The sequence below is a fragment of the Pleuronectes platessa genome, chromosome 16, assembly GCF_947347685.1.
Source record: "Pleuronectes platessa chromosome 16, fPlePla1.1, whole genome shotgun sequence".
In the NCBI taxonomy this organism is placed as follows: domain Eukaryota; kingdom Metazoa; phylum Chordata; class Actinopteri; order Pleuronectiformes; family Pleuronectidae; genus Pleuronectes; species Pleuronectes platessa.
Window position 1 is genome coordinate 10,820,609 of NC_070641.1, and position 12,844 is coordinate 10,833,452.

General features: G+C 39.1%; 1 protein-coding gene across 2 annotated transcripts; it reads right to left on the minus strand.

Annotated features, from left to right (window-relative positions):
* Window positions 1-1,183: 1,183 nt before the first annotated feature.
* Window positions 1,184-11,712, minus strand: rab5c (RAB5C, member RAS oncogene family). Of its 2 annotated transcripts, none has more exons than XM_053443290.1 (6): window positions 11,538-11,712; window positions 5,104-5,457; window positions 3,123-3,274; window positions 2,817-2,939; window positions 2,631-2,724; window positions 1,184-2,245 (listed from the first exon to the last, which is right to left on the minus strand). In XM_053443290.1, exons 2-6 carry the CDS (start codon window positions 5,267-5,269, stop codon window positions 2,118-2,120), a joined length of 663 nt encoding a protein of 220 aa, XP_053299265.1. In that variant the 5' UTR covers window positions 5,270-5,457; window positions 11,538-11,712; the 3' UTR covers window positions 1,184-2,117. The 2 variants fall into 2 exon arrangements, with proteins under 2 accessions (XP_053299265.1, XP_053299264.1); XM_053443289.1 differs by having other exon boundaries at window positions 11,542-11,711.
* Between the last annotated feature and the right edge of the window lie 1,132 nt (window positions 11,713-12,844).

The window sequence follows — 12,844 nt, forward strand, 5'->3', positions numbered from 1 at the left end:
AGCAGAATCAGCTTTAAACATTAAAGTCTCTGCAAAGATCTTTAAATTCAGTCTGATTTTACAGGAAGTACTATTGAGGTGTGTCTGAATATATGAGTAATTAGACTGTTTACTCTTGTTTAGTGCCCTCCAGTGGCCATAGCGCTCAAACATGCTCAAATTCTTACCAAAATTTGTAGGAAATCATAATTTTAATAATTTTAAAATTTATAATTTGATTTGTTTTTAATTTAATTAAAATTCTATGCTGTTTTTGATACACATTTCAGAGAAAACCATTGTATTTTCTATTTTACTACATATATTTGACAGCCTTACTTAAAAGTTACCTTTATATTTTTGGATTTGAGATACTGGATGATTTAACATGCTTTAAAAACCTATTGTTAGAGAATAACCCAGTAGTTTCCAACCTTGGCTTCTGACGCCTTACAAGAATCACAGTGTGGGACACATTTAATATAATTCAGAAAATTCATGCAAAACCTTCTAGTTTATATTCGGTGATCAAATAAATGACATATTGTTCCCATCAACTAGCACAAGGAGTAAGGGTCACTCATTACTCATTATCAAATCAAACCTCCGGCCTCCTGAACTTTAACTGTCTTGCTGTCCTCCTCTGGATGTCCTCATTCAAGTTTAGCTTCTCAGGTTGACTTCCATTCCTTGCACAGACTAGGTTTTGGATGGAGTCTTTTTGAATGAAAAGTTTATTATCAGAGGTGTCAGTATATCTGCCTCCAGTAAACTCCTTTGTATAACTTGCATCAACAACCTTGTTACAAGACCCAACCTGTTACACAGGTGTGGAACAACACCTTGGGTACACCAGCATAGCAAGTGCACTTGAAAACAACACACCTTCTCTGTGGTGATAATGGGCAATGTAGGCGTTTTTTGACTTTCAGTATTAATTCATACAAATATATGTGTTGATGGCTAATAAAACCTGACTTCAAGTAGTACATTTATTTTAAATGATAGATGTAGATTTTAAAGATGAGTCATACTAAATCAGTTATTGATTAATTTGAACTCAAGAGCTGGAATTAGTTAATCTTAGGTTTTTGAACTTCAGATTGAAATCCTGTCAGCATTATTTTATTTATAAAAATTTCGAAAGTATTCATTAAGTTAAAGTAGGAACCAGAACAAAGGAAAAAATTACTTTACATTTCCAGATGTTTTACGGTACAAACGAAACGTGCAACCGATTTTAATGGACAAGTTGGTAATAAATACATTTAAAATATTTGAGAAATTACCACTAAATCTCCCAGGAAACTATATGTGGCTGGTGTTGTTAATCTTTGCCAAGAAAATGAAACCAGTTTGCTTTAAAGGCATATTTTTAAAAGGACTCCTACCGAACATGAACCTCTGATCGATTAGCAATACTAAGAGGGATGTTGGAACTCAACAATGGCCAAAGTGTGGCTGGCTGCAATATTATATTTTGCGTGCCAGTCACTGCTGATTATAAACTTTTAAATGGAAAATTAAATGTTTAATTAAAACAGGAATACAAAAAAGATATCTTCCCTTTGTTTATTCATAAAATTATCCTTTTTGCCCCCACTTCCTTCTCGACCCCTTGCCCGAGCTTCCAGCCTCCCCATTATCCCCCACCTGCTAACAACGGTGGTTGCTGTGCAGGTATCGTTGTGGTAGTTGTTGATGTCATCATAAGATGACGACACTGTTGAAAGGAATCCCTCCCTGATATGAAGAGTTCCAATAATGAAAGAATAGACAAAAAGAAAGCAAAGGATGGGGACAAGATCTCAATTCAGGAAAAGATGATGAGACAGAACCAGTGCATTTAATACCATAGATCTTCAGAAAAAAAAATTAAGACAATTAAAAAAAAAAAAACACAAAATAATTAAGGTTGACAAAACATCATGTAGAGATTGGGAAGATATTGTTTTGACAATAACTACAGATTGATTATAAACTTGAAAAGTCTGATACAAATACAGCAATATGTTTTCAATACACAGTTGTGATTTTGGTCGGTTGTGGTTTTGGGACATTGTTTGACAGCTGGCTAATATCTGGTCTGGTTGATCGGAGCTGTTAGATTGGTTGGATCAGCTGATAGGTGGTGTTGTTTAGTTCCCGCCGCCACAGCACTGGCCACTTCTGCCCTGTGGTGCAGCTTCCTGCAAGTCCACACCGCCTCTGGTTCGTCCAGCGGCGCCCGCTCCGCCCTGAGGCTCGTTCTTAGGAAGCTTCTTGGCTGAAAGGGTAAGAGTATCATCCATTGATGAATGCACTGTGATTATGAGACAACAGGGCTGTGAGTAGAAGCTATTTTTAAAATTCTGTCAAATAAATCCAATTGTGATTTTCTACAGCCTCAGGTGACATCACCAGACGTCTTGTGAAAAAACAGCAAATTCTCACATTTGAGAACCTGGAGCACCAAAACATTCTTTTAGATTTTTAGCAAGAATTAACTAAAAAAAGAGCTATATTAACTGATTATGGGGTTTTAAAAAAGATTAGACGAATAATCAATTGTTAGCTGCTGCCCTGATCTTAAGCATCATCTTCCATTTGATTAACTAATTGTTGCATTGTGACAGTAACTTGTGTCTGTGTCAGTGCTGGGGTTCACTTACCTATAGCCATAAAAATCTCATTGACATTCATAGCAGTCTTGGCTGACGTCTCCATGAAGAGCAAACTGTTGTCATCTGCATATGATTGTGCTTCCTAAACAAGGAAATGCAACACAGATATTTAGCTTTTTATTCAACACTTTAATTGAAGATTTAAAAAAGTCTGTGTCAAAGGTCTTTTTTTACCTGGAAATCGACAGCCCTCTTGTTGGACAGGTCTGCTTTGTTCCCTGCCAGTGCAATAACAATATTCGGGCTGGCTTGTCGCTGGAGCTCCTTCACCCAGTTCTTTGCACGTGTGAATGTATCCTTGACGAGAAAAACAAAACATGTTTTAAACTTTGAGTCTCTGGTTTTAAAGTTCACACTTTGCTTTAAGAGTTAAAAGAGCAAAGGTCTGTAGGCGTCTGCTGAATCAAACAATCATCAACTCGGGAGGAAAAGACTTGTGAGCGTCTTGGCTGACGTCCTGCCGTGGTACAGGTAACTCACTGTGTTGGTGATGTCGTAGACCACGATGGCGGCCTGGGCTCCCCTGTAGTACATAGGTGCCAAGCTGTGATATCGTTCCTGTCCTGCAGTGTCCCAGATCTCAAACTTGACTGTTGTGTCATCCAAACATACCGTCTGTGTGAGGAAGGCAGCTGGGAAAGAAAGAAACATAATACATGTCAAAGCTTTCTTTTAACTGGGAGTAGGTATATGTTAACCGGAGGGCAAAAGTGGAATATTTAGGCTTTATTTAGGCTTTGTTTAAAGCTCAGATGAAACAAACTCTGTGGAATTATAAAAAGACAAAAACATTTGATCTAAAATTAAATGTAAATTAGATTTGGTGAGATACAGTGCTGAAAAAAAAAATGTTACCCCTTCAGAACTGGATTAACTCAATTGAAAAATTTCAGAAGGGAAAATACTACACTCAGAAAGAAAACAAAATCATAATCCTGTGTTCTGCAGAAAGAGGCACAACTCAGCTGTGCCACATGACACGGGGGGGGGGGGGTGGCGGGAAAGAGCAGAGCACATACTTTAAAGCTTAGTAATCTTTGACCAGGCGTGCAGCTGACCGCAGCCTCAGTAGAAACAAAAAACGCTGACTCGTCCTAAGTCTTTGCTTAACATCCTGTCCTTACATCCTCCAGCCACGTTACTCATGAGTAGGGGGGAGTATTGTTAGGAATTTATTGACACCAACTCTTCTCGATACTCTTTTTGATATTACTCTTCAGTTTTAATGCCCTCAACTTTGACATTGATTTAGTTTGGGCTTGTTTGCTGAAGCCTTAAAATGGGGGGGGGGGGGGGGGGGGGACCCTTGATGCGCCACTGCATCAAGGAACATTTCTCTGTGCCAGTCAACATACGACTCACTGTAAATTGTATGATACATATTTGGTGATAAGTTGGTCAAAAGGATGATAATGCAGCGAGCAGTGATAACATCCACTTTGGCCTAAATGTCTCTTTTCAACTTAAATACAGCGGCCGAAAAACATGCATGGATGAAACAAGTAGAACCACAAATATCTTGCACCTATTCATTTAATTTTTGGTAAAGTAGTTTTCATTTCGACTCGACATGTGTATTTAGTAACACACCCCTGTTAAACACAGCATGCCAACAAAAGAGGAAACCTGTCACTGTTGTCTTTCCGGCTGGATTGAGGATTTGCACTTTTAACACACAGATTACCTCAGGCTGAATACACCACAATGCAGCAAAAACATGTTAAACACAGCACTCTGCCGACAGATCACATATCCGTGCGTCATATTCTTCTTCTTCTTTAAAACTCTTCGATCAGCTTCACTCATCTACAGGAGGTCCAGGAAATCCCCATTGTTGTCTCGATTCCTTCCTGTTTAATGTAACCACACTCCTCTGCTGACTGAGAGCTGCTGTTCACAGTTGCCTGTCAAGTTATTTTCTTTTACATCTTCCTCTCATCGCTGTTGAAAACTGTTCTGAAATGCTATCTCTTTTCCACATAATCAAGGTATTTGCCTCGCTAATGTAGGAGCTTGTTGAGTCAGGTGATCAGCGTCATGGAATTGGTTCTGCCGCTCCTTCTGCTCCTGGACGTGCATAACAGAACAGATTAAGCCCTGCAAGCAAGCAGCTCCTCTGTCCTGGCAAGGGCATGTTTTCTTCTACTCTACCACTCATGCCATACCTCTGTTAAATCCAGGATGAAAAATTGTAGAATTGGTGCAATAATTCTATTTCAGTGAGAAGTTAGACACCAATTGTGTATTAAAATAAGTTTTAAATAGTTTTTTATATCATAATCTTTAAACATCAGACTTGATATGGTAAGTTGTACAGCTAAAGTATTAAACACAAACAGCTACAGTGCAAAAGACAGTCTTATCCTGGACTTACGGAGATCATTTTACTGAAGTGATAATCAGCCAATAAAGCATGACTCAGAGCAGAGACAATTCTGGGAATCGAAAGCGAAGCCCTCACCTCCGATGGTGCTCTCCTGGTACTCGTGGAACTGGCCTTTGACGAAGCGAAGCACCAAGCTGGACTTTCCCACCGCAGACTCCCCCAAAAGCACGAGCTTAAACTGGCAGATCTTGTTGCTTGCCGCGGTACCGTTGGTCCGTGCTGGTCCGCCTCTCCCTCCCATAGTGCAGCGTTAAAAAAACTTTAGGAGAAAGAAGTAGAGGAAGCCGGGAGGAGAGGGAGGGAGTGTGGCTGACTTGAGGCTTGGGCTCGGTGCAGGGGCTGGGTGAGGCCGAGCTCGACGGAGGGTGGGGTGAGTTCAGGTTAGGCAGGTAGACGAGCCAGAGGAAGAAGACACCTCACCAGTGGCAGCTGAAAAACACAAAGTAAACAGTGGGTTAAGATCCTCTCCCATCTCAAACCAGAATTTACATTTAAACAACAACATTGGGAATCTTTTAGTCAAAATTCAGTGAGGTGGTTAATGAAAAAAAAAAAAGTGCCCGTTGGTAATTGCAAAAGAAGATGAATAATGTAGAAAAAAAAGGAAGCACTGAACCTTAAATTATTTTCTTTTAGATCAAATAATCCTAAAACAGTCTAAAGTCTTAACGTGCATCACTCTTCCTTATTCTTATTGAACCATGTTAACTATAAACAAGCGCTTGAAAGAACAAAGAGTCTAATTTGAAAACACAGAATGAAATTATTGATTCTGCTTTACACCGAATAAATAAACAGATAAAATAATGACGTAGCGAAATGATGGCACATGTACAGAGGAAGGTTTCAAGATAACAAAACCCCAGACCCCAAATCATAAATGCAAAATATGAATATATATATATATACACACACACACACGTATAAATATAACATGGTCTCATACACCCTCCCATGCATTAACAACACATTTTTTCCTGTGACTCATCTCTTATCTGATGTCTCACCTTCGTCAAAACCATATAAGATCTTTGAGGAAACTTTTATGAAGCAATACACAAAAAAATGATCAGATAATGAATTCAATAGTGATCATTAAGATAAATCAGCAAGTCAAAAATAAAACATTATTTCACAACTACCTGCAACAACATATTGTTTTTCCAGGATCAAACAGCAAAGTTAAAAAGGTAAACCATGTTTCTTCACTCAGTCTTCTTGTAGCATCCAGGCAGTGGATGATCTGTACCAGGAGGAAATTGTAACACAGAGTTTGACTTTAAAAAAAGGAAAGAAATCTTTTTGAGTATTATTAATCCTGCATTAATTGTCAAATATAAACCGAACCTCTACAGGCGATAACTGCAAACCAAGCGATTTGTACTGAGGTAGTAAACCTTCCTAATCGTGTTTTTTAGTCGAGTGATGCACATGAGGTCAGCCAGCTTCTGCTTGGTCAAAGGACAGGAAACACAACTCAGCTCAAAGCAGGAAGTGAAGATTGCAGAACAAATTTTACTGCTGAGCACATTAAAACCATGGAATGTGCCTCAGTCACTGGGAAACTTGACGCAGAGGCACAATGCGTGGATTGGACTATTCCTTAGAAAGATGCCAGGGATATGTCAAGAATGAGGAAAAGCAACATATAGATGTCACTGCTGATAGTCGATAGTTTGGCTGTGCTGATCTTCTCCTACAGTCGTAGCTGAGCTGTGCTTGGTGGTGAAATATTCAGAAGCTACATGTTGTATTTGACAATGGACAACTATGCAATATACATTACATACATTCCTCCCAAAAAATTGCTGTACTTAAAAGGAACAAATTACTAATTTGAGGCACTCAAATGCAAGAGTCCTGCTCTGAACTTACATTACAGTGGAGATTACCATAACTATGTCTTAACCCTAACCAGGAATTTAACTCTGTAAAAATTAAGCTGAAAGCAAAAAAGATTGGTCCAGTTGCTAACCATCATCTCTCCTTCCTTTTTCGACACGTCTTCACGTAGACAACTAGACGCGTCGTGAGCACAAATGTTCATATAGTTGTTATGTACTATGCATGTTACTGGAGTATTCCACTAGAGGGCACACCACGAAACTCAGACCATAGAGAGCATTACATAAATGAAGAAACATGGTGACACTGGAGGTCATGTATTGTTCCTACAGTTCCTGTGCGTGTGAAATCTTGCAGATGCATGGCATTGATTTCTAAGGAAGTGCACAACCGATGCACTAAACAGACCCAGGCTTTGCCAGACAGTCATGATGCATACACATACATGTTGCTGGCCTCTCAATAGCACCCTCATTGGCCTGTTTATAAGAATATTAATCGAAGCACTTTGGTTAACAGCTTCCTTCTATTACAGTTGCTGGAAATCATCACCCTCATCCATTTATTTGTTGGTTGGTTTGTATGTATGACAAATGTTTAAGATTATTGCCTGAATGAAAAATATGGAGCTGCTGCCATTTACACAGGAGGGGGATGGAAGGTTTTTAGAAACATAAGGAAACCTTGGGAGCCAAAACAGTTTGTGTCTTAGGCGGAGGATTTTATGAGAATCAACAGGAAACAATCAAGCATCAAGTTTTATGTACTCAACATGCTACCTGCTAATTAAAAACTTACTAAGACTCTATTGCCAAACCAATAACACAGATGCATATGTACAGCAAAGTGTACCTGACCTGCCCCCTTCTTTAGCAGCCTGTGACAAATGCTTCGATTGGCATCCCTAATGGGCTCTGAAGACCTCCACGGGGAAGTGGGTCAGAGAGAGACAGTGGGACATGGGTCAGAGGAAGGGGGAGGAGAGAAGGCAGAAGCAGACTAGAGGGAAGGCCTGTGAAATATTCATCGTGGCCTCCTGCATGCTCTGCTGCCAGTGTAACATCCAAGCACTGCTCAGTGATTGCAGTGCACAAATTGAAAAGCAGGCCTCACTAATGATAATGTTAAACGCAAAAACCACTGTCAAAAAACTGAAAAAAGTCAGATGCTATGTCTATGAATAATTGCTATGAAAGCAATACACATTGGTCTCCCAGAGTCAAATTGTTTTTCCCTTCCTGCGTTGTGGCCTGTTTACCTTCATTAAAACAATCAAATTCGTACTGATACTCTTTTAATCAATGATGACAATTATTATGTAAAAAAGATAATGTCTCCGTTTCCATCAACAGTTTCCTCAAGGGATGTATTGCTCCCAAGTTTCTAAGAAAAAACATTTCATATTTCATTTGGTGTAGTTGATAGTTTGTGCAGTTTTAGTCAAGTAGTAAGTATGAGTGTCAAACTATTGTGGCATAAAGAAAGTCAAAGTTTGGTTTATTCTCTTAATACTTGACAGGACACATATATGGAAGTTTATATGCAGTTTTTGACCAAAAGGGATGGTAGTTTAGGACCCAAATTTTTGCAATAACTACACAAAAAAGAGAAAACTACCTGCCTGATTTTCCAAGGTATTATAAGATGTATAGGATGCTTTTAACTGAGCACTCAGTTAGTGTTTATATATATATATATATATATATATATAATATAACCAATAAATGAGAGTATACTTAAGAGTGTGTGAACAGGTAATCACAGAAGTTGGTCACATTCCATTTAAGTAGTAGTCCAACAACCTTAACGGCTGTTTGTAGTGGTTACAAAGAAGCAAGCAGAGACTTGTGCTGTTCACTTCATGTGAAGGGTGGGGGCGGAGTAGAACTGGTGGTGTCTGATATGAGGGGATGCTGTGCCCTCCTCTTTTGTCTAATATGCCAAATAGTAAGACTCTAACTAGGAGCAAGCACGACTTCAAAACCACGACTGTGATGGCAAGGGGTTTTCGTAGGCTACAAAAAGCAGAACAATCTCTAAAATGAAACAGGAAATACTCTCTATCAAAGGTAAAGCCTACTTCAGTCCAAGTCTCTAATAAAGAATTGCTTTGGAAACGGTGAAAGATTGGATGGGAAGCTGGTGACATAACTCAGGAAAAACAAACGTGAAACTAATGAAGGACAAACTAAGTTCCATACGAAGGCGAGTTGAAGAAGTTTAACCGCTCGTCTGAAAGGCTGAGAGGTTCTACAGGACTGAGAATCTTCCCTGACAACTAGGATACTCATCACTGTAGGTCAGCAAGGTCAATTGGAAATCTCAGGCATTTCCTTTTCTTGGGCCTTCTGTGTGAATGCTCAGTGACCAAACCAAGATTTTAGGATCAGCACCAACCAATAAAATTACATTCAAACGATGTAGTTATTATAAAAACATTTATCACATAAAAAATGTGCAACAGCAGCTCTACAGGCAGCAGCTCTACAGGTAGCAAGTTACAGTATCTTATTCACTATGTGAGATTAGCTATTATGCTGCTTTGTATTTGCATGAAGATCCTTGTACAAATATTTGTTTCCATAATAGATGCAAACAAAACAAAAATGCACACAGAGATGTTCCACCTACGTTGCTCCCCCCCCCCCCCATTCTTTCCCATATTTTCAGTCACAGGTTAATTATTATCACTGTAAAACATGGGTATTCATTTATCAATAAAATCTTTACCTGAATTAAAGACTATTTTAAAATTGTATGTGTATTTATATGTGCTTCAATGTTCTTTCCAAGAAACGGGCAAAAATCTTGATCGCATGCTGTGGCCTTTACCTTTAATACATTTTTTAAAATTTTTAAGTCATCTTAAACAGTGGTCATGACCCCTATCCACAAAACTACTTGCCGAGTTGAATCCAAATTGATTAAAACGACCTGAGTTATTGCTGTGACATGCAGACAGACAGACGCCAATGATCACAATACACCCACTGGTGTAATATAAACCTTTCTTTCACCAAACAACTCATCAACACAGATAAAACACACTTTATCCTGGTCAAGTTTTGCTCAAAGGTTTTTTGTAAACGGTCAAAACAAAAGCTCCCTTCAGCAGGAATTTGACAGAAGATAAAAAAAACTCAAATGTAAGTTAAAGTGTTGTTGATGAAAGTATAACTACCAGGCCAAGTTCAGCAGCACCAACCTTCAAATTCAGACAGCGCTGAAACAGTCTGATATGTGAGGAGCATCCTTAATGAACATAAACACAAACAGCCTGGATATTGTGTGGGGATTAAATTCCCAGCGTCTTCCTTCAGGGAAAGGTTTGTCAAGATGTGTTATCACTTTAGCAGGACAAGGTTCACACATCATAAACATAAAAAGGGCTCAAGCACGTTAACTGTAAAGATCCCTCTCCGGCTCAAAGGTCCAATCCCGGCTGCACTTAATACGTCACTATTAGGGAGCTGTGAGGAGACCTGCATGCCAGCTGATATTTGGGATTACAATGGCTTCAAAGTGTAAACTGACAGAATAACCACACATATGCTGTCAGGAGTAATGACTCCTTTTGTGACAGGGAATGTGATGACAGGACACAGAAAGTACCAGCGTGCAGGCCTTCACTGAAACATACGAACTTCCTCAGATTTGTTTTTCGGTCAAAGCTGTCAAAGTGTGAGTCTGCGTTTGTTATAAAACAGAGGAGATATATAAAAAGCTGTCATGAGACCTGCTGGGTGCATTTACATTGTAAAAGTATTATAAAAATCTACTGGAAACTATCAAGTGGCTAAATGATCTGTGAGTCCCAGAAGCTTCAAGGTGTAATATATAAAAAAAACAATGATTACTGAGGATTGTGCAACTCTGCAAATGTTATCAGTATTATTTGGGTCATGAGAAAAAGATGCTAACTAGAAGGTAAGTTTATCTGTCTGGGTGCAGCTAGCTTGAACAGAGTGACATTGCTAACACAGTGGCTACTTCACGCTGAGAATATTGTTGAACTGTCACGGTAGCTAACCACAACGTAGCTAACTATCTAGGCTAGTAAAGGTAAGGTCTGATTAGTTAGGATAACCAGTCAGTATCATTAACTCAAGCTAGCATGACATTAACTTAGTAGCACAGGGCAGTCGGCTAACTGCATTAGCCTCGACCACACTGCATCAGCAGGTAATAGCAATTACAGACACCTAGCACTAGCACTAGCTTGTTAGCATAATTTGAGAAGTGCTTAGCTGTTGAAATGAATTTTGATAGAATTGTGGTAGCATTAGCTAAATTAGCATTTACGGCCAAGAGTCCCGAACGTGAGAGGGTAACTTTCCTGTTCGCCACTGCACGTCGTCAGCTGTTTGACGTTTGACAAACTCGGGGACACGGGCTTGTTGTGGTTTCAAGCTGCGGCTGTAAAACGGCTCCTCGGTCATCGTCCTGCCACGGCTGGTTTTTGGACACGTCCCTGCGGTCTCACAGAGCCAGGAGCTCGGTGCGTCTATCGGTCCAGGCTGAGCCCGGACTCGGCTGATCGGTTCGGGTGAAAATTGACAGAGGTGACGTGAATACGGTAAACAGCTCGTCGACCGAAAGGACGAACACACGTCCAGAGTTCCTCTTTGCCCCCATGTTGCATCACTACAACTTGTCTGACTTACTTACAATACTTTCTCTTCTGTGGCTGGTCTCATCGGCGGCGGCGGCGACTGTCCTTCTCTTTCTCGTTCTCTATTTCGTGTTCTTTTTCTTCTTCTTCTTACTGTTCTCCCTCCTCCTCTTCTTCTTCTTGGGCTCTGGCCTTCCCTTCCGGTTAGCAATTTTTCCGGGAACCTCCCACTCTTTGTCAGCGGCCGTGTGACCAATGAAGAAGCCGCATTCTGCACAGAAACACCACGACCATCCTCTCTGCAGCTCTGGAATTAATTTACCTCTGTGCGACAAAACACTCAGATCATTTACTGAATAGATTCTTATAGAAATCACGTGTTCCATCATATTCCACCTCTTGTGCTCAACACCCTCCATAAAGGGTATTACACTGAACATGAATGGATATTCGTTATATGATCAGGACTGAAGTTGGTTCAAAATTAATAATTGAGATTGAAAAGTCATATTTGATCAGTTTATTTTTTCTATTCATTATTATCTTTCAACTCATAAACTTTCTTTCACATTAATGCTTCTTTGATTTTAAAAATGTTTTCTCCTTGTTGTTTTCAATGTCCCTGTAAATAAGTTTGAATCTACCACTGATGAGAGAGACCATAAAAAACAATCAATCAATCAATCATCCATCCATCCATCCATCCATCCACCCATCTTTCTATCTATCTATCTATCTATCTATCTATCTATCTATCTATCTGTCTTTACAAATAAAACTGCCATAATACTTAATAATTTAGTTATAATTTAGTTTTAGGGCGGGTATTTTTTGTCCCTGCTGAGAGGGAAGTTCTTTTTTTGTTTGAATGTCCCACAACACAGAAAAAATGATCTCGCCAAAGTATTAATGTGGTTGCTTATCAGTGACATTTCCCAGTGAAGTAATCACATTTGAATGTAATTTTTTATACAAAAATGGCTGTGATATAATGCAAACAAACTCGTAATGAAAGAGGTAAAATGCTCAAAATGAATGAATATTTGGTATTTATGATTAAGACATTTGTTTGTATGGGAAAAGTCATTCAAAGTGAAATAATATTAATAAACATAATATTTTTTGTATGTTTTGTCCCAAAGATGGTAAGAGGGAAGTACTACACAAAAATAGTTAAAGTCAGTCTTGCTGCCAATCAATGGCATATGTAAGGCTTTGTTAACCATAAGAAATACCGTTATCATGTGGTATATGGAAAATAATTGTGGCATTACATTTTTTTTTTTTTTTATTGTATAGGGACAGAGCATGTTTATGAACATCAGTTTAAATACAACTAGCATAGCAAGAATGCTCATT

What these genes read in the sequence shown, in the direction of transcription:
- rab5c (XM_053443290.1), bottom strand. Translation starts at nt 5,269, where the DNA reads ATGGGAGGGAGAGGCGGACCAGCACGGACCAACGGTACCGCGGCAAGC. An exon ending in CCAGGAGAGCACCATCGGAG is followed by an intron (nt 3,275 to 5,103) that starts GTGAGGGCTTCG and finishes TTTCTTTCCCAG; the next exon opens with CTGCCTTCCTCACACAGACG. An exon ending in TGAGATTTTTATGGCTATAG is followed by an intron (nt 2,246 to 2,630) that starts GTAAGTGAACCC and finishes TTACCCTTTCAG; the next exon opens with CCAAGAAGCTTCCTAAGAAC.